Raw genomic sequence first — 22,987 nt, 5'->3', positions numbered from 1 at the left:
TAGTAACATTATATGTACATATTAGTTTGATATACATTTATGAGTGCTACGCATTTCAGTAATTATAAAAATTAGTAAATCCATTTTAAGAATGAAGAAGTATTAACCTAGGTACATTTTCATTGAAATTTGTTTCCATCTTTTCTTAATGTTTCAATGCTTTTCAGCATGTAAAGCAAATATATAGACTTTTGTTTACCATAATAGAAAAGTAACATTTATCAATCTCCTCATCAGTGCTTGAAGAACTTTCCTTACTGCTTATATACTGAGGGACAGAGCCCTTTGAGGGAGGTTAGGAGAAAGAAGATAAGAGAGAAAAATCTATATTAATTCTCCATTTCTAGAGATTTTAGAGGTTAGGATTTTTTTTTTTTTCCAAATGAAAACTGTTGTGCTTTTTCAATTACCATCAGCACAATTCATGCTCATTTTATTAACTGAGAAAGTATAGAAATTGTAAAGAAGGAGATTAAAAACCTTAATTTCAGCATGCATAGGGAAGCATTTTAATGTCCATTTTTTAAAAATTTATTTATTTATTTATTTATTTGAGAGTGACAGACACAGAGAGAAAGACAGATAGAGGGAGATAGAATGGGCGCGCCAGGGCTTCCAGCCTCTGAAAACGAATTCCAGACGCGTGCGCCCCCTTGTGCATCTGGCTAATGTGGGACCTGGGGAACCGAGCCTCGAACCGGGGTCCTTAGGCTTCACAGGCAAGCGCTTAACCGCTAAGCCATCTCTCCAGCCCCCATTTTTTTATATAAAACTTACTCTTGTGGAGGTCAAATTTCCTGCTTATACTGGTTCTTGGATTTGGTCAGTTTTCTGCATTAGCTGGTCCTTTCAAGAAAAACTGCATTTGATCCTCTACCATTTCTTTTACAACTCAGTACTGTTTCCTTTCACCATGTGATTGAACAGAGGGCTGCTATAGAGGAACATCCAAGAGCAGATAAAAATGACATTTTAAGATATTTGCTAGAATAAAGGAAATGGCAAACTGACAGGAATCTAGGACATGCATATCATAAGGTTTCAGAAACACTAGGTTCTACCTAGTACTGCTTGGCTCTCCGTGGCCAGTTCACAGTGGGCACCATAGAAGTAGCTTTCCCTTGGTAGCATTGAATAATTTGAGATGATTTTAGGTAGATTCTCTATGGATTACTTCATCATTTAAAATATTGTTTTTATATGTTGATTATTGTTAATCAGGTATACTCATACCCTCACATGTCCATAAATATTAAAGTAATTTTATGTGTTGAAAGTAGACATGGAAAGGAGGATCCCTGCAGAGTGGGGGAGGACAGGGAGGAGGCTAATGTTGGTACCAACATGGCTGTATACACACTGTGTACATAACTAATGATAATGATAAAAAAGAAAGTTAACATGGAAAGTAAATGGTTAATTATTTTTAACTTTCACTGAGCCTTCAGTGTATGTTAGTTCTAATATATACATGGATTTTATATCATGGTATTGAACTTGATGGGATGAATATGAAACTGAGAGAAGGTAGAAAATATCCCATTGATAATTCTTAGTCCAACCTATATATATCCATGTGAGTAAAGCTCTGCAGTATTTTTCTTAATGGGAATATCACTGAATAAGCAGTGGATAGGATTTCTTATAGGAAATTACACTCCATTCAGAAACATTCAGGCATGGATATCTTGGACATAACAAGCTGTCATTATATCTCTTTGGTAACACACCAGTAATCCAATATGGCTTCTTTTATAATAGAAACCTTGGCAAGTCCTAGAGAAATTATTCTGCCTTACATCTAGTGTCTGTGTTAAGAAGCAACATTTGTGGTAATTGATATAGTTTTTAATATTTTAATTTTAAAACACAAATTTGATTTTTTAAATTATTCTTGGCAATCAAAACTCACTGTTAGTATGGAAGGTAGAGTACGAATGTCTTTTTTAAAAAATATTTGACTTTTATTCATTTGAGAGGGTGAAAGATGCAAATAGACAAAGGGAGAGAATGGGTGCAGCAGGGCCTCTGCCCACAGTGAACGAACTCCAGATTCAAGAGTCATCCTTGTGTATCTGGCTTACATGAAGACTGGGGAATCAAACTTAGGTTCCTAGGTTTTGCAAGCAAGTGCCTAAACCACTAAACCATCTCTCCAAGTATGAATCTCTGAAAGAGAAATCTGATTAGGTATAAGGACATTTTTCTTTTATATGGTAAAAAAAAACATTTATTTTGATATACATTGCGAATATAATTGTTACAGATTAATATTTTGTTAGTCACTGTTTGAAGAGAAACTATTCATGGCATGTAAAATGTTTTAATTTTTAAAATTAGATTACAAAGTATTGAAAATAATTACAGTTACTTTTATTTGAGTATAAAGTATCACCTTAAAATTAACTATATCTTTATCAGCTTCATTATGGGATCACTTAATCATTTAACACATAGTTATTGAGCACCCTGATAGCACTGCTGGTAGCCTGGGAGTGAGTGAAGATATAACGTTAAATACTGCTTGCTTTCAAAAAGTTTTCAGTCCAAATAATAAATGGGGATGACAATAATCCTCAGTAGAAAATGAGAAGAAAGTTGTTTACATTAAGTTTTGCTTTGCTACAAACCACTTCAAAACATAAAAATGTTGACATTTATTCTGCAAAATTTCAGAAAATCTACTCTTCCATAAGAGCAATGTGGACACTGGCTAAAATCATCAACATCAGTATTTTCAAAACTCTATAAATGAATCAAGGGCTTATAATAATGTGATGAGTGGTCATTCAAGAAAAAAATATTCAGCTACAAAAGACTAGTAAATTCTGTAGCATTTTATCTTGTCATGTTCACATCTCTCTCCCCAATACAATGGTAGGCTTGGAAACAAGCAGGACTCGATTCACAGTAAAAAGTAACAGCTAAGAACCCTTTGGGAGTTGGCAAACATTTCTAAAGGATCATCATCATTTCATCTGTCTGGTAGTTCCCTGTAGATTCCTGCTCATAGCTGGTCTTTATTTTACTTGGTCAGAACTTGCTTACTAGTCATAGGCTTTTCTCTGGGGAAGTAGTGAAAATGAGCAGTGGCAGTTGTCTAACATCACAACTGCCAAGAGCAGCAGTTTCAATTAGGAAAAGTAAGAAGCTAAGCCAAAAACTTAAAAGGAAAAAGTGGAGTTAGGAAGATGGAAGTGATTAAGGATACTTTCCATTTAATCATGAAGGTCTAGGAGCCTGAAATCTCTTGGGTTTTACTTCCCAAAGCCTTCATAAAAAGCTGGGTGTGATCATACACCTCTGAAACCCCAGGCTGCAGGGGGTGAAGACCAGAGAATCTCTGGGGTTTACTGACTACAAGTGATCACTCCAGGCTGAAGGAGAGACCCCCTTCTCAAAAAGTCTGTGAATGAATAATAGAAAGGGACCCCAGAAGCTCTTCTCTATCCTCCACATTCACACATATAACCATATGGCTTGCAAATCTATACACACATGTGTAGACATCACTCATAATACATCACAGCACACTTACTATACACATACAAAACAAAGAAAACAAGAGGGAGAAAGGAAATAAGTAAGAGAAGGGAGGAATGTAGGAAAGAAAGGGGAAGAGGAAGGAAAGAAAGAAAATCTGAGGAAGAGATATGTAGAGGAGCATTAGATAGCTACAACCTATTTGTGTATATCTAGACACCTATTTATTTCCATAAGGCTGTGTAGACACTCAAGAGAGATTTGTAAAAGGCCTTAAGCTCGCAGCTTTGGCAAGTTTTGAAGCTAAGGAGCCTTGTAAACTGCATGTCTGAGCATTGAAGGAGTTCTCTAACATGTGCGCACATACACACACCCTCTGCAGAGGCTGGGAAAAGTCTAGATAAAGTTCATTTAACTGTGCAATCATGTGTTAACTACTAAGCTCCCTGAGTAGATAGGCTGGTAAACATACATGGCAAAGTATGCACCCTTTACAGAACAACTTCAGGAAAGTGATTAAGCTAGTAGCACCAATGGTGACAACAACAAGAATAGTATTATTAATAAAATTCCGCAAACAGCAAATCTGAGACAGGCAGAGAGTCTCATTCTGAGAATCTGTATATGATGTGATTTAAAATGTCTACTTCTCAGTTTCAATGTGATAATGAAAAATTATAAGATATGTACTATATATGCATACATATATCTACAGATAAAGGAAAAGTTAATAGATTCTGCCATTAAAGATACCTATACATGTGATTTAATTGATAAATAACTTAAATGAGTTATTATAAGTGTATTTAAAAGTCTAAAGAAACTCTACATAAGTAAAGAAAACCATAACGTTATACCAAAAGAAGTTACTAGTAAGAAAGAAATTATTATTAAAAGATACTCACAATTTCAGAGCCTAAAAGCATAAAACATATATTTAAGTTATAATTTAATATAAATTAAAATTTTATACACACTCAAGAACACATCCAATGTGGGAGAAGTAAGGACCTGAGGTCTTACAGACAGGTCAGTTGAAATGATTCAGTCTGAGGAACAAAAAAGAAATGAAATAAAGTGAACCTTTGAGATCAACATATGCCTAATATAAATTACAGAAGTGATAGGGAGATGTCAAAAGAATATTTGAGAAACTAACTGAAAATTCTATTTGGTAAAAATCATTTATCTATACATTTGAGAAGCTCAGAAAACTCCAAAGAAGACTAAATTCAGATAACCTCCCCTAGCTACATGATAATCAGACTGCCAAACAAGAAAAAAAAAAGTCCTGGGCTGGAGAGATGGCTTAGAGGTTAAGGCATTTGCCTTCAAAGCCAAAGGATCCCAGTTTGACTCTCCAGGACCCAGGTAAGCCAGATGCACAAGGGGCGCATGTACCTGGAGTTCATTTGCAGTATGGAGGTCCTGGCTTGCCTATTCTCTCTCTCTCTGTCTTAATCTCTCTCTGCCTCTATCTCTTTCTCAAATAAATAAATACATAAAAATATATTTTAAAAATCTGGACAGCAGCAAGGGAGAAGTATTGTATTATATTAAAGGTAATCACGTGAATAGACTAATTTCTTATCAGCAGGCAGTAAGATGACAGTCACAATTCTAAAAGAAAAATACTGCTAAGCTGGAGAGATGGCTCAGCAGTTAAAACACTTGCCTGTGAAGCTTAAGGACCCAGGTTCGTTCCTCAGTACCCATGTAAGGCAGATGTTCAAGGTGCTGCATACATATGGCGTTCATTTGCAGTGGATAGAAGACCTGGCACCCATTCTCTTCCTCTCTTTCCAAATTTCTCTCAAATAAATAAATAAAAATAAGATATTTTTAAAAGGTAAAATACTTCCAATCAAAAATTTTAGGGCTGGAGAGTTGGCTTAGCGGTTAAGCGCTTGCCTGTGAAGCCTAAGGACCCCGGTTCGAGGCTCGGTTCCCCAGGTCCCACATTAGCCAGATGCACAAGGGGGCGCACGCGTCTGGAGTTCGTTTGCAGAGGCTGGAAGCCCTGGCGCACCCATTCTCTCTCTCCCTCTATCTGTCTTTCTCTCTATGTCTGTAGCTCTCAAATAAATAAATAAATAAAATTTAAAAAAAATTTAAAAAATTTATATACAGGACTGGAAAGATGGCTTAGTGCTTAAAGCACTTGCCTTCAAGTCTAAGGACCCATGTTTGACTCTCCAGGTCCCACATAAGTCAGATGCACAAAGTGATGCAAATGTGCAAGGTTGCACGTTCTTACAGGGTGGCACACATGTCTGGATTTTGATTGTAGTGGTTGAAGGTCTTGGCTCACCAATTCTCTCTCTCTCTCTCTTTCTCTCTCTTGCTGTCACTCTCTCACATTAAAAAAGAAAAGACCAGTCTGCTGGGCTTGCTTCAAAAAAAATTTATATCCAGTAAAACTGCCCTTCAAAACAGAAAGCAAATGTACCGCAAGTCTCAGGAAACAATGTAAAAGAGGGGAAGAAAGAATGTCAGAGACAGGGTAGAGAGGAGTGCTTGAGACTATCTTCTGCACATGAATACCCTTAGATGATATAACTTACCAGCTGTTGCTATTCCAAAAGATCTTCACAAAATTAAGTGCAACATGTTGACATGGATGATGGAGAAAAAGTCACCACATCAGAAGAAGCTCTATTTAGAAAGGAGAAATTTGGTAAAAGGGGTAAATGTGAGTAGGGGAGAAAGGAAGGGATTGGAAGGGTGTTACCATCAAATTACATGATGTTCATATATAAAAATTGTGAATAAAAGAATTTTAGAAAGCAAGCAAACTTAAAGATAGGTAAAAATGGAAAATTCATTACTTGCACACCTACCTTAAGGGTAATACTATGTAATTCTTTTTGGTTGAATAGTAACTAAAGTACACACAGAGAAATAATGAGCCCCAATGAAATTAGTGAAATAGATAAATAAAAAAGAGATTAAGTTCATTTTAAGTCTTTTATTTGCTTATTTGATTTAAAATATACTTATATAAATATCTATGGACATTTATGAATAATTATAAATTTTCATTGATAGGTATATGAAGAAGCAATTTTATGGTGACAATATCACCAAGTAAGGGACAGAACATTGTTAGATGAGGCAAAGTTTTTAAATACTATTTATAGAAGACAGCTTTATGTTGCTGGGATGACCATCCAAACTAGACAGTTTAGAAAAGGACGGGGTTTATTTAAGTTTGCAGATCAAGGGGAAAGTTCCATTTATGGCAGAAGAAACTAGCTCCCATTCATAAATCCAAGCAGAGAGGAAAACCACCACCAGCCAGCAAACCTTAAAAAAAGCAGTAAGCACAAAACAGACAGCAAGCAAGCAGGGACCTTCAGACCTCAAACCTCTCTGCATATATTTGGCTAGAGTGCAGATCCACTCCGAACACACCCTTGGACTGGATCCCAGGATCTGCCCTTAGTGAAATCTCCTTTATCCAAGTGTCTAGGGTACCAAGTTTAAAGCTTTAATAAAACACCTGATTCTATGGGGGATGTGGTGGTTTGATTCAGGTGTCCCTCATAAACATGTGTTCTGAAGGCTAGGTCTCCAGCTGATGGCAATTTGAGAACAGGAGACTCCTGGGGGCAGTGCGTTGTTGGGGGTGATCTTATGGGTGTTACAGCAAGCTGTCCCTTGCCAGTGTTTGGCACATTCTCTTGCTTCTGTTGTCCACCTTATGTTGGCCAGGAGGTGATGTTCACCCTCTGCTCATGCCATCATTTTCCCCTGCCATCATGGAGCTTCCCCTCAAGTCTATAAGCCAAAATAAACCCTTTTCTTCCAAAATGTGCTCTTACTTCTGTATTTTCTGCCAGCAATGTGAAGCTGACTGCAGCAGTAAAATTAATACCATGAAGTGTGGTCATTGCTGCAAGAAACCTGACTGTGACTTTCATCATTTGGAATTAATTTCTGGGAGGAATATTGAATTATTTGAATTCTTGATCTGAGAGACATTTTGCAGTGCTGTAAATATAGCTTAATGGAATATTCTGGTCAGAGTTGAAAGACCTGAATTCAGTAAGGTCTATGGACTCTGAAGACTGGGCAAGAAGCAGTTTGTGTGAGCGGATTGCTGTTATGCTCCAGTCCTGAGAACTTGTGCAAGATTTCATAGAAATGGACTGGTGTGAGTAGAGGGATATGGCAGAGAAAGTAACGAAATCTTTGGGTTGAAACTGCTGCCCATTCAGCTGCAATTGTTTGAGAGATTATAACCCTTAATATTGATCCAACTGTTCTGCAGTGGGGAACTGGAAGAATGCAGACTCTTTTGAATTGAGGGGCCTGAATTCAGAAAAAATGTCCTGTTCTTTAAAGTCTGCTTTATTCCCCCCTGAATTAACAAGCTCACAGCCCATCTGGTATTATAATTATAAGAATATTGTAAGAAATGCAGGAAAGAGAGGGTCATTGAATTTATAACATAGTTTTGTATTTGGGAAATGGTTATGGGCAGTGTAAAGCAGGCTTGTTGGTTTATCTGTGTGGAGGCCCAATAGAGCCATGCAGATGAATCATGGGTTGTAGTAGAGACCCAATGGAGACGCCAGGACTATGGGATAACAGCCAAGAAAAGCTTCCAGTACCAGATGAAGTTTTCTAGGTCTGTGAGTAGCTTAGCTAGAGGGGCAGAATTGGAACACCAGAGACTCATCACTAGTTAGAATTATTGGACTTAGAGATTTGTCACTAACTAGAGTTGTTGGACTTAAAGCTACAGGAATTGATGTTTGTCCTGTTTTAAGTCTCGTATTGATTGACTATTTCTTTGCTATGCCCAATGCCATCTTTTTAAAAAAATTTATTTATTTATTTATTTATTTATTTACTTATGTGGGAGTGACAGACACAGAGAAAAAGGCAGGGGGGTGGGGAGAATGGGCACACCAGGGTCTCCAGCCACCTCAAATGAACTCCAGACATATGTGCCCCCTTATGCATCTGGCTAACATGGGTCCTGAGAAATTGAACCTCCAACTAGGGTCCTTAGGCTTCACAAGCAAGTGCTTAGCCACTAAGCCATCTCTCCAGCCCCCAATGCCATCTTTTGAGTGTACCATTACTATTATTTGATATTATGCTCAGTTAAAAGATCTTGGACTATGAGGATGTTTGAACATCATTGCGATTGATAATGAGAACTTTTTTTTTGAGGTAGAGTTTCACTCTAGTCCAGGCTGGCCTGGAATTCATTCATAGTCTCAGGGTGGTCTTGAACTCATGGCAATGGTCCTACTTCTGCCTCCTGAGTGCTGGGATTAAAGGCATATGACACTATGCCTGGCTGATAATGGGAACTTTTAAAGTTGTGCTGAATACATTGTATATTACATCATGTATTGTTATCAGTTTATGAGGGCCAGGGATGGAATATGGTGGTCTGATTCAGGTTTCCCACATAAATTTATGTGTTCAGAATGCTGTGTTCCTAGCTGATGGCAATTTGTGAATTGGAGATTCTTGGAGACAGTATATTGTAGGGTGTGGGCTTTTAGCCAGCTTTCCCTTGCCAGTGTTTGGCACTCTCTCCTGTTGTTGTCCACCTGATGTTTGCCAGGAGGTGATGTCTACCCTCTGCTCATGCCATCATTTTTCCCTGCCATCATGGAACTTTCGCTTGAGTCTATAAGCCAAAATAAACCCTTTCCACCCACAAGCTGCTCTTGGTTGTACATTTTCTGCCAGCAACGTAAGGTTGACTGCAACAGGGGACATACATTCAAACTACCACACCATTGAACTTAAGTTGTTATTCATCTCAACTACTACATTGATGTAGATCGATAGTATTTGTTAAAATCTCATTAGCAACCACTAAGAAGGTAACACAAGAAATACAGGAATTAAAAAGAATAAAGGTGGAGAAGAATGAAAGTGGAAAAGAATCCAGTGAAAGGAGGTAAGTGAGATGGGACAAAAGGTATTGAAAGAGGATTATGATAAAATTATATCATATTCATGTATGAAAATGGTAAAAAGTTTAAATGTATTAAAATCACTAATAATAATAAATTAGAAGTCAATAATAGTCATATAGAATAAGTATAAATATACTTATATGGGAAGTAGGCATGATATAGTTAAATACCTAATGAATCAAATACTTTGCATGCACACAAAAAAAAACACATCCCAAAATTAATGGGTTACAGCTAAATCAGGGTTGATGATGTCATGTATAGGATATGCTTCCCTGAGTTACATACCATGCCATTCTCCTGTAGCCTGAGCCATGAAATAAGGAATGGAAGATTATCTGTGTTGGTAGTATAGCAAAGACTTCATAGAGCAAATAGCCTCATACTGAGACCTTGGGCCTTAAGGATGGTCAGCTAGTCAAGAACACATTGAATAGTAGTCACAAGCAGAAAACTGGGCAATGAAGGAAAAGGACAAAAAAGGACACAGAACATGGAAGAAGTAAAAACAGTGAGTTTCCAGTCATCTAGGATCTGTGACATCGAGGCAAAGTGTGCTGAAGCATTTCTAGCCCATACTTCTGTCAGTGGCTACTGTCCTGTCATCAGGTCCGTACAGGGCTCTCCAAGAGTTGCCGTCATACTCAACTGCTGGCAGGAATGGAAAAGTAACCTCAGGCTAAGTAGATAGGTCTACAGATAAACCACCTGCTGTGAAAATGTGAGGGCCTGACTTCAGGTACCCAGAACTCACACACAACTGGATGCAGTAGCATGAGAATCTGTATCCCCTGTACTCACTCCTCCAGCAAGGTCAGAGGTAGAGACAGGAGAATCTCTAGAAGCATGGACCAGCTAGTCTGGGGCACACAGCTGTGAGCAGCAAAAGAGAGACTTCACCTTAAAACAACCTACAAGGCAAGACTAAGACCTGAAGTTGTCCTTAGACCTTCATGCATATGTACCTACATGCACACATGAACATTTGCACACACATCTTATAATGCACACATAATCACCCATGGAAATGCATTAAAGAAATCTCATTTCTAACATTAGATTTTCCATTCACAGCATAGAGTTCTAATTTTGGCCATGTACAATAATGCCCTACTCTATCCCAATTAAATAACAACTTTGTATTACCCTGATAGTTCCCCACTCTCAACTAATTTAAAGAAGAAATAATAAAGACAGGGCACAGGGCTTCCTTTGCAATTCTCAATGGACAATGGGTACTCAGTAAATGTTTGTGTTAATTTGGGGTGGTTAAACAGTGATGACTGGTTTTGCTTAGTTTGTACAGTAATGGTCTGGATAGTTTCTATAAAAAATGTGACTTGATTGCCAAAATTTGAAACTAAACTTTCAGATAAAACTCTAGGTTTTTTTTTTTTTTTTTTTTTTTTTTTTGGCTTCTTTGAAAGGATTGAATGATCTGGCAACACTGGCTCCACATTCCCATATGGTACCAGTTGGCTGGCACTATATAGCAGCTGCCCCTGTAGATGGGCTGGGCTCTGTTTCTCACAGTCTACACCTGTGTCCTCCACATATGGACCCGAATCATTTGCTATTATTAACTTACTTGCTTTAATTTTTTTTTTTATTATAGAAGTAATAAGAGAGAAATTAATATGTCTTAAATTCATATTTATATACAAAATAGAATAAAAGAAAATGAAATATAATTGAGAGGACTATTTGTTTTTTATCTTCAAAAACATTGCCAAACTCAACTCAGCTTATTTATTGATTGACTTATAATTATTAAGTTTCTAGCTTGCAGAGGCACTGTTGTAGATTATGGGGACAATAGGCGAGTGGGTAAAACAAAAGAGTTCAAGGAATTTACAGTCCAAGCTGTCTGGCAGGAACCTATAGCCATTTTGGTAAAAATCTTGATCTATATGAATGAAGAAAAGATTCCTGCAGTGTAAAACGAGAAATGAGGTTGAGGACTGACAAGAAACCAGCAGATGATCTGATTGAAATGATTTTAGAATGCAGGAAGCAATAAGTAAGATTGACAAAGATTTACATCCTGGGAGTGATCATTTTAAAAGTTTATAGATAGTCAGGAGGCAACCAGTCATGGATTAAAGTCAGGAGAAGTTTTGTCTATTTGATTTATAGTTAAGGTAAGATGCATGCATATTTGTAAAGCAAGATAAAAGGGTTATGGGAAATACAAATTAAAGATTTAAAAGATTTTTTGCCCTCAAATATGCAAATTTTACTGCAGGATGAGATATGAAACCATAGGGAAATATTACAACACATCCTAGAAGACAGAAAATAGTTAAAAGACTGGTTACTGAGTCCATAGATAGGCAAAGCCTGGAGTTTCAGTGTTTGAGAGTGAGAAATGTTGGTGAATAGTGGGTCTACCTTGCTGGATTCCTGAATGACACATGATTAGGGTAAATCAGGTGGAAGAAGCCAGTGAGGAGTGTGTGTGTGTGTGTGTGTGTGTGTGTGTGTGTGTGTGTGTGTGTGGGCGCGCGCGCGCGTGTGTGTGTGTGTGTGTGCATATGAACTCAAAAAACATGGAAGTGTAAGTAACCACATCTTCTTCTGTCTCATGCAGTCACACAAATCATGAAGATCTTACTAGCTAGAGAAATTGAGCTAGAGATTTTCAAGACTTGAGGATAAACAGCATAGCAAGAACAAGAATCAATTGAAACAATAAAAATGGGGCAAATGCAAACTGGGATTCCCACAAGCAACCCATAACATGCACATCTTCCAGCCCCCTGCTTCTAGAATGCCCATGGCTAGGTGAACACCATTTGCCCAAGTGCAAAAGAGAAACGTTATGCTTTGGAGGAAACAAATATTGCTAGAAAAACAATCACCCTACATTATTACCATTGCCAGACAGAGAAGCCGGCTGGTTGACACATTATGCCAGAAAACTTAGCATTCAGTGTTTGATTCTGAAATAGAAATAGACATAACCAATCACCAGAAACTAGAATTTAGCTTCAAACATGGAAGAAAGGCCAAGTTGTCAAATAGAGAAAATTAACCCAGATGAAGTTAAGATATTCAAAAATCCAAGAGCTGAAGCAGTTACCTGAAAAAAGAAAAGTTTTTTTTTTGTTTTTTTTTTTTTAATAAAGGGGGATTGGAGGAAATACTTAAAAAAAAAATCTTACTAATGCACAGCCCTATTAAAAGGTGAGTGTTGCAGTCAGGTTCATATTGCTGGTAGAAATCATCCAATCAAGAGCAGCTTGTGGGAAAAAGAGGCTTATTTTGGCTTATAGGCTCAAGGGGAAGCTCGACAATGGCAGAGGAAAACGATGGCATGAGCAGAAGGTGGACATCACCCCCTGGACAACAGAAGGTTGAAAATAGCAACAGAAGAGTATGCCAAACACTGGCAAGGGGAAACTGGCTATCATACCCGTAAGCCGGCTCCCCACACTACACCACCAATTGCCATCAGCTGAGGAAACTAACATTCAGAACACCTAAGTTTATGGGAGACACCTGATTCAAACCACCACAGCGTGCTACTCTGAACCCAGCTGAAAGACGAATGCTGTAAGTGAAGAACCATGCCCAGGCTTGTAGCATTGTCAAATTGCAGAACACTGGAGCTAACGTTCAGATGCTAAGAGCGTCAAAGTGGAGAGCTGGAAAACAGGAATAGGAATTTGAAGCCAAATGGAGCCACATATGGAAGTGAACAGCTTGGGAATTTTAGTTTACAATTTCTATTTACAAGTATGTTTTTGTTGTTGTTGTTTTGAGGTAGGCTCTTGCTGTAGCCCAGGCTGACCTGGAATTTACTATGTAATCTCAATGTAGCCTTGAGCTCATGGCGACCCTCCTACCTCTGCCTCCCAAGTGCTGGGATTAAAGGTGTGTGCCACCACTCTCGGCTTGCAAGTGTATGCTTAATGTCATTCTTTTACCCTACCTCTTAGGGTTCTCATTTCTCCCAAAGAGAAACAACAGACATGTAAGGATGTTTTTATTTGGTTTGGTTTACATAAGCAATACTACTTAAAATAAAACAATAATTGTTATTAGTAATTTAGTAAAGTTTAGTTTGATACTAGTGACATCCTAGAGAAAATTGCCCATTGCTGCCATTCATTTTGAGAGAGTTGATGAAAAAATTATTTGCTAATTGTTTTCTTAAGGAAAGGTTATACTAATGTAGTTGTAATAACTTTTGTTGACTCTTTTACTGAATCCCCGAGAAAAAAAGATAAAACTAGAGGATAGATTGGTAAATTTATAAAAGTACTGATGCTCTGGTAAGTTGAAGATACTGAAATTGTAAAGTGTATATAATACCTCTAATCTTCCACACATCATGGTTTAGCGATGTGTTACCCTTCAGAGCATGGGTTGTGTCCTCTGATCCCATGACTGCCTCCCTGCGGCTCCCTGCTACTCCTGGTATCATAAAGGAATATAGCACTTTACATATCTCAAATCCAGAAAATATAATATTCAAAGTTAAAGTAGTAATGTTTCTCCTGAATGTACTTAATTTTCACTGTATTATAAAGTCAAAACACTAAGGCTAACCATCCTAATTTTGAGACTTATTTACATGTGTGTGCACTCAAATAAATGCATACAATGATATATGCATTTTGTATAGCTAAGTAACTAAATGAGAACCTTAGGCAAGCAAAACCTTTTCATATTTATTCTTCTCTGAATTCTCTACCACATGTGACTGTCTCTAACACAAAAAGTAAAAGGAATATTTCAGTATTCTGCATGGTGGTTTGGTTGTCAGTTTAAATAGCTGATTATCAATTTCAATAGAGCGGAGTACAATATTCAAAGTTAATAGTTACCAACTCAGTATATGACATTTTATTTATATACACCAACTTCAAGCTTTGGTTATCCTTAACAGGATTCTTACTTTAAAAAAAGAATAACAGGATTTCTATGTTGCAGTTTTCACATACATTAAAAAACAAATTTAGGAGAGATGGCTTAGCAGTTAAGCACTTGCCTGTGAAGCCTAAGAACCCTGGTTTGAGGTTCAATTCCTCAGGACCCACGTTAGCCAGATGCACAAAGGGGGGCATGTATCTGTAGTTCGTTTACAGTGGCTGGACGCCTTGGCATGCCCATTCTCTCTCTCTTTCTCTCTCTCTCTGTTGCTCTCAAATAAATAAATAAAAATAAAAATAAATATTTAAAAAACAAATTTAGAAGTTAATTTGTAGAAACTTATTTCTCATTTTATAATGAAAGCTATATATACACATATATGTATGTATGTATGTGTGTATATATGTGTGTGTGTGTGTGTGTGTGTGTATGTATATATACACATACATATATATGTTGGAGTTTTTATTGTTTTCTCATGTTTTCAGTGAGACCAATATTTTGAAAATGATATTGATTGAAATAGAACATTAATATATGGACCATCTATTAACTTCTATTTACCTACCTAGAAAGGGTTTTATAGTATTTTTGTAAGAATGAAACATAAAGCTAAATCTCATTACATTTATTGTCATCATAAATTAGTGCTAGGAATGAAGTCTATATTAGGAACTCATCTGCAAAAGTTTACTATGATAAAACTTCTTTGGAAAATATTTCTCTATCATCAGTGTTCTTTGAACACTTCTCTGAACCCCTTTCAACACCGTAAATTATATGTGTCCTTGATGAGTTGCTACTGCTTATCAGACTGCAGTTAATTTTTAGAATTTTCTGTGTTATAACTTTTCTTTCACTAAGAGAATTTCATAACATAGTTTTTGTTGTAGCACATCTACTCATTTTTACATAATCTAAGCATCAGCAATGCAAGATGATTGCAAAAAACAGGATTAGAAAAATTACATGGAAAACACAGTCATGGATGCTTTCATGTTTCTACTAGGTAGATTATGGAAAGATGTATATTACATCATAAATTCATTGATAAAACTATGACACAGAGCTTCCCATTGAATTATCTTTCTTGCTATCTTCAGTTCTCCACAACAGTTTTTTTTTTTTTTTTTAATGTTCTTTTCACAGTAAGATATTTCCCAAAGGCCTTCCTGAGGAATTCTCTGTAGCAGCCATATTTCGGGTACGAAGAAACACCAAAAAGGAGCGTTGGTTTCTATGGCAAGTTTTAAACCAGCAGAATATGCCACAGGTAAGATGCTAGATCTCTTCATTTGGTTAGAACAGATAAGTTTCAAAACTGTGAGCCTAATTCTGACTGTAGATCTAGTACCCAATATTGTGCTATTTAGAAGAGAATCAACAGTAGAAAACCATCAGTAGAAAAAGGCAAACATTATAATCATCATGGTGGATGAGAAAGACTAGATTTTTAAAATATATTATTTATTTAAGAGAGAGGGAGGCAGATAGAGAGAAAGAATGGGTGTGCCAGGGCCTTTAGCCACTGAAAATGAACTCCAGATGCATGCACCACCTTGTGCATCTGGCTTATGTTGGTAGTGGGGGATTGACCCTAGGTTCTTAGGCTTCACAGGCAAGTGCCTTAACCACTAGGCAATCTTTTATCCCCAGGGTAGAATTTTTTTTTAACTTAGTGATTCATATTCAACAGAAGACAGTGGAACAGCTTTCTTACCACTGTTTCATTGATTAGCTCCACCTTGTTTATAATGCCACCTCTTTCCATTGCTGATTATTTGCATAAACAATTTTCACATTAAAATCCTTTGCAATTTAAGAGGTGTGACTTAATAGTTTATTTCATCAATTTTTAGAAATTCATTATTATTATTATTAGAAAAAACAGAACATGTCCTATATACTACTAGGTAGTGACAAGATTAAGAGATTTATAAATCAGGATTATGGGCTGGGGAGATGGTGCAGTGGTTCAGAGTGATTGCCAGTTAGCATGAAGACTTGGGCTTCTCTGAGGTCAACTCATGCAAAAAGCTGGGCATGCCCATGTATGTCTGTTACCCCCATCTACCAACCTATACAGGGACAAAATCTAGAGAATCTCTGGGCCTTGATGACAGAAAATTACAGGTCTGGGTTGAGGAAGAGACTTGTCTCAAGGAAGTACATGGATGAGCAATAGAGTTGGGCACCTAAGTTTATCCTGTGGCTTCTGCATGTGCATCTGCACACCCACAGATGCATACACACATAATACAACACACACACACACACACACACACACACACACACACACACCACAATGCCTATTCTTAGCATAAAGTTATGGGAAAATGTTATGCAGTGTAATATAATATGGTAGAACAAGACTGGAGATTGGGAGAGTCTATAATACCATGCAAAGGAGAACTTACCAAATTAGGAGACAGGGAGAGCAGGAATCTAGAAAATGACATTTGAGCTGACATGAAGGGTGTAAACATTCTGGGGACCTCAAAATTACTTATTAACACCCTGCATTCATGTTTACTTCTATATATATCTATTGAATTGTTTTTATCTTTTGCTTGGCATTTCACCTATCAATATGGCCACAATTTATGATGGAAAAATTATACAAACTACAAAATGTATTCTCTTTGCAATGCGAATTATCAAAGGTAAAAGATGCTTATATCAGTTTTTATGCAGAAAGAAATGTATAGATGTTTATTCTTCTTAAATTGATAACATTATTCTATATACTTATATAGAACAATGATTTACATATATGTGTATGTATATAATTATATTTTTATAACATTATTTAAAACTGTAACTTTTATACTTTATGTAAGTGTATATTTTAACTTTTGGATATAGAGCACAATTATAAGATATGTAAAATAATACTGCATATTTGTGGCATATATACACCCTTAAAAGTTTTTTCAAAAGTTAGGTATGGTGGTACATGCCTTTAATCCCAGAACTTGGGAGGCAGAGGTAGGAGGATTGCTCTAAATTCGAGGCCACCCTGAAACTACTGAGTAAATTCCAGGTCAGTCTGGGCTACAGCAAGACCCTACCTCGAAAAAACAAACAAACAAAAAAATGTTTTTTCAAAAAGTCTGTTATGTTTGTCAGGATACCCTATATTTAAAACATTTTTGTAACTGAATGTTGGTTCTTCTTTTATGTTAACACACCTGGAGGATATAGCCAAACATTTCACTAAGTGTTTAAGTTGTGCTACAGTACATCTTGAGGTTTAATTTGGGTGCTTTACTAATCTTGAACATTGAATTTTTAAAAAAATTGAAAACACTATGTTTTTTTTTTTTTCCAGATTTCAATAGTTGTTGATGGTATAAAGAAGGTGGTAGAATTTATGTTTCATGGCGCAGAGGGAGATATGTTGAACTACATTTTTAAAAATCGAGAGCTTCGCCATTTGTTTGATCGTCAGTGGCATAAACTTGGCATTGGTGTTCAATCTCGAGTCCTTTCTCTTTACATGGATTGTAATTTAGTTACTAGTCGACACACAGAAGAAAAGGACACTGTGGATTTTCATGGAAGGACAGTCATTGCTGCCCGCGCTTCGGATGGCAGGCCTGTGGACGTAAGTGGTGACAACAGAAGAACTCACATCACCCCTGAGTTCCAACACAATACCAGATTAAGTGTGTTCCATGCAGGAGTGATGGCTCAGTGGTTAAGGCACTTGCGCGAAAGCCTGATTGCCCAGGTTTGAATCTCCAAGTATCCACATGAAGCCAGATGCACAAGGTGACATGTGTATATAGAGTTTGTTTGTAGTGGCAAGAGGCCCTCATGTGCCTATTCAATCTTTTTCTCTGTACTTGAAAATAATAAAAAATATTTTGTTAAAAAAGTGTTTTTCTTTAGTAGCCACATAACAGACCCCTTGCATCACTGTCATCAGACATAATTAGTCATCAGACATATGAAGTATAATTTTTTTTTAATTATTTATTTATTTATTTGAGAGCGACAGACACAGAGAGAAAGACAGATAGAGGGAGAGAGAGAGAATGGGCGCGCCAGGGCTTCCAGCCTCTGCAAACGAACTCCAGACGCGTGCGCCCCCTTGTGCATCTGGCTAACGTGGGACCTGGAGAACCGAGCCTCGAACCGGGGTCTTTAGGCTTCACAGGCAAGCGCTTAACCGCTAAGCCATCTCTCCAGCCCTGAAGTATAATTATTTATTCCCAATGCAACTATATTTTTACATCTATTTTCCTCTCTGCTTTTACTCATTTTCTCTATTCAACAAATTTAAAATAATTCAGTTATGCTTTAAAAACAGGACTATTAGTGCTGGGCATGATGGCTCGCACCTTTAATTCCAGCATTTGCGAGGCAGAGGTAGGAGGATCGCTGTGAGCTTGAGGCCACCATGAGACTGCAGAGTAAATTTCAGGTCAGCCTCTGGGATAGAGTAAGACCCTACCTCAAAAAAAATTTAAATCAGATTATTAAAATTAAATTTTATTAAAATTGAAAATACAACCTAAATATAGGCTTAGTCTAAACCAATATGTTTTTAATAGAAAGGATTAGAAAAAGATGAACTTTTTATTAAATGTTTCCAGATTAGCTTGTGTTTTCATTTAAGAACAATAGGCTATTTGCTAATCCTCACAATAGCAAATGTATTGTGCTGCAGACCACTTCCCATAACTTATAATGGTTTTCAGAGTTCTGTATATAGTCACTAAACAGCTCAATAGGTTATTTGGATGAGAAAAATTGGCTAGAAAAAACTCAGATGAAGAGATCCTTTAAAAGGTATATTTTGAAGCTAAGATGACATAAGTTTATTGTTAACTTTCCTAGCACACAGACCTATAATCAAGAGATCTATGTCTAAAGTTGATAAATGTTTTCTTTCAGTTAGAACTATAGGAAAATTTGAACATTTGAATGCAGAACACCAAGAATAAATCCAAAACTGTTAACACAAGCACAAGCACTAACAATGAAGTCGCATTTCAAAAATACAACTTTGTGCAAATATACATTTGGGAAGCCTACTATTTCTAAGTATCTCCTTGGAAATATTTCTATTCAAGAAACTATTATTTTGAAAGTATCTTTCCCTTAAAGGAAGTATGAGAGCCAATCAGTAAGATTGTCAAAGCTTGGGTTCCATGATGACTGGCTGGACATGACTGCAGCATGGAGAGTGAGCTGGCTTGGAGTCATAATCCTAGCTTGACCTGACTTCTTGCAAGCTTTTATTTTGTCTAGTTAGCTGTTCCATCTGAGCCTCAGTATCTTCAGTTATAAAATAGAAGTGGTGGAGTTATTATTTGGAATAGTGTCAACTTTGGGCCAGAGAGCTGAAAGTATGGTTCTCTATAGATTCATTTATCTATTTGGAAATAGACAAGGCATTTAATCCTAGCATAAGAATGTAAGGAAAGCAAAAGCATCAACAACCATACAAAAAACAACTGTTCTTTGCCCTCAAGAATCTCAAATGGCAACAGGAGGATTCAAATCTGTACTATATGCTGGGGAGATGGGTTAGTGGGAAAGACAGCTTGCTGTGCAAGTATGAGGACCTGAGTTGCATAACCAGCACTCAAATAAACTGGGAATGGCTTCTCATGCCTTAAAGCCAAAGAGCTATCATCCAGCGTCAACCTTTGGCTTCTATATTGTATCCATGGACATGTCTTTCTCCCCTCCACAACACACACCTCAAAACACATGTTAGTAAATGGTGGCTGTTAAGGCTAATATTACTAAGTTCATGGGGACAAGGGTGGCAAGAAGTGAGTTGTGAGAGTGAGGACGAATCTTGTGGCTAAACTCCTGAATGCTGAATGTTCTATGTCCTATGTTGCTGCAGTCAGCTCCACCTTGCTGACACAGATGCCCAACCAGACACATCTTATGCAAATAAGGGGTTTATTCCAGGCTTACAGAGTCCAGGGGAACACCATCAATGACATAATAAGCTGACTTCCTTTCATAGATCCAATCAGAGAGACATAATAAGCTCTCACACCAGCAAACATAATTGCCAGAGCTCAAACTGTTCTCTCCACATCTTTGGGCTGGAAATCAGATCCACCCCCCCCCCCCCCAAAAAAAAAGCCAGCTTAGGGCTGGACTTCAGGATCTGCCCACAGTAACACCTCTTTCCCAGTAGGGCTGTGTGTACTGGAGACTCAAATTCAAGCCTGAAATTATGAGGCCATATATTCAAACTACCACAGGTGTCAAACTCATGAGAATAACTGATCCCACAACTTAAAACTAGAAGATATCTGATGTGTCTTTAAGAAAAATACATAAATTAAAACATCATTTAAAGTGTTATAATGTCCTTTAATGCAGATTATCAGTTCATTTGAGTATTAAACTAAAGACACTTACCAAGATAGCCACTGTTTGAATTAAGTAAACAAATACTTACTGTATTAATGATGCTTTATTCTATTAAAAGTTTAAGAATATTTTTCCTAATTTCCATACAAATTATGTTATTTATGCATTTGCATAGTGTGACAGCGTTTTATTGTTTTATACATATATTACAAAAAAATTCTTACTCGAGTGTTTCAGTCAGCCCCACATTGTTGGGATGACCATCCAGACCAGACACTGTTTATGTGGGGAAGGGGTTAATTTCAAGGATCCAGGGAACGCTCCACCAGTGATGGAAGAAGCTGCTTCCATACATCCAAGCAGAGAGGCACCACCACCAGCTAGCAAATGCCAAAAGCAACCAGCACAAAATTGGCAGCAAAATAGTTGGGACCCCAACAGAGCTCAGACTGCTCTGCATACCTTTGGGCAAGGAATCAGAACTGCCCCCAAACATATCTTAGGGCTGGATCCCAGGATCCTCCCCCCAGTGACATCTCCTCCAGCCAGATGTCTGGAGAGCCTAGTTGCAAACTTAATAAACCACCTGAGTCTATGGGGGGGGGCACACATTCAAAGTACCATACTGAATTTTCCCTTACATATGCTACACATGTACTTTTGTTTGAATATGCTGTCAAAAATACTAGAAAATATTTGTTTAAATAAACAGATATTCAGTGTTACAAGAGCCAATGTGGCTTAACTCTGAATCTTCCCCTCCTACATCTGTGAAGTAAACTCTGTTGACTGTAGTTTCAGTGTCATGTGTACTCTACTGTTCTAATGATATGAAAGTTCATAATCTGTCTTTGGTTAAGTAAATAATTGCTATCCAGTGCAGACCACCCTAGATAGCACATGATCATAGTCTATATTTATTGTTAGTGTTGATTACAGTGATGAGGATGAACTTTAGTTACAAACAATATTTACTCATTGGAATCCTCATTGTTTACTTTGAATAATTTGTATGGCATTTCTGTTACTTCATTTGATAAATATGACAGTGTGCCTTAGCTGGACAAATAGAAATTAACCTCCATAAACCTGAAAAAAGTTACTGGAAAGAAACCACTAGATTTCATTTGGTTTCAAGAGTTTCTTATTACCTGTAGCTCTTCAGCTGCTCAGGAGTCCACAAGATATCAGGAATGCCTAATGCTTTCTATGAATCCAAATTCATTTTGTTCATCTTAATAGAAAGTCAAAATAATAGCTTTTCACATTTTTTGGTTATATGTGTTGGGGGAACGTAGAGATTATTCACAGCAACAGATGTGAGTTTTCTATCACCATAGGATTAAGTCTTATAATGTTACATTTTAGTTTTTGTATAAAAATCCATATTTGTTAAATTCAAAGTAATGCATAACCCAGGGGTTATATACCTTTATAGCCTTTCACATTAAATTTTTATACCTTTTACCATTTTTTCTTTAAAATATCCTCATTTTGTGTGCATACTTTATTATATAGCACTTAGTAATAAATCTCTCCAGGTAATATATTTCTTTTTTATTGCATCTTTAATTAAAACTTATTTATTTATTGCTTGAGACAATTAGCCAAGCTTTGCAATTGATTTCATTATCTCCTTTACCTGTAGATCTATCTCTGTATCTGACTCCAGTTGTTTCTCAAATGGCCCTTGAAAGTAATTAATCCTAAATTCAATAAAAGAATTTTTTATTAGCTTCCCTTTTCTTTCTAGTTCATTTATTATAATCTATAATATCTAAATGTGATCCTCAAAAACCTAATGATGTGTTTTTCTTTTAATTTTTCATAGATAGAACTTCATCAACTTAAAATCTACTGCAATGTAAACATCTTAGCTCAAGAAACATGTTGTGAAATATCAACGAGTAAGGTACGTTAACTTTCTTTGCCCATCAAGAATGAAGGATGCTAGTCATCTTTTACTTGCAATCTATAGAGTATAAATCCAGGATAGTATTGAATATCTTCTGTTGAAAACAGGCAAGTTACTTATTTCAAGTATAGAAGCTTTCTGAGTTCCTTCCAAATTTTCACCCCAGGCTTTCACACTGAATTTGGGGGATGATATTTCACCCTTTGGACTCAACCTAACTGAGAGGACTTAACTTATGACATTTCTCCCTATACTACATTTTGACAATCATGCCATCATTTTCCACTTACAAAAGTTTTAGATCTTTGAGAACACCCTCATTCTTACTCATTTTCCTTTTGAAGCCTGTTATTTGTTGTATTAGTTGGGGCTGCCTAAAAAATGAACCAAAATAATATATAAACATATATAATTT

The 22,987-nt window shown here is 36.8% G+C and overlaps 1 protein-coding gene across 1 annotated transcript in view; it reads left to right on the top strand.

Annotated features, from left to right (window-relative positions):
- Col19a1 (collagen type XIX alpha 1 chain) overlaps positions 1-22,987 on the top strand; it is a 332,428-nt gene that overhangs the window by 32,621 nt on the left and 276,820 nt on the right. Inside the window, exons 4-6 of the mRNA XM_045156777.1 lie at positions 15,459-15,582; positions 17,641-17,916; positions 22,489-22,569. Of these exons, the coding sequence (XP_045012712.1) occupies positions 15,459-15,582; positions 17,641-17,916; positions 22,489-22,569 (481 nt within the window). The remainder of the gene's footprint in view (positions 1-15,458; positions 15,583-17,640; positions 17,917-22,488; positions 22,570-22,987) is intronic.

Source organism: Jaculus jaculus, chromosome 8, assembly GCF_020740685.1.
Source record: "Jaculus jaculus isolate mJacJac1 chromosome 8, mJacJac1.mat.Y.cur, whole genome shotgun sequence".
NCBI lineage: Eukaryota > Metazoa > Chordata > Mammalia > Rodentia > Dipodidae > Jaculus > Jaculus jaculus.
The sequence above is the reverse complement of the archived record's forward strand: the minus strand, read 5'-3'. Positions and strand labels throughout refer to the sequence as shown.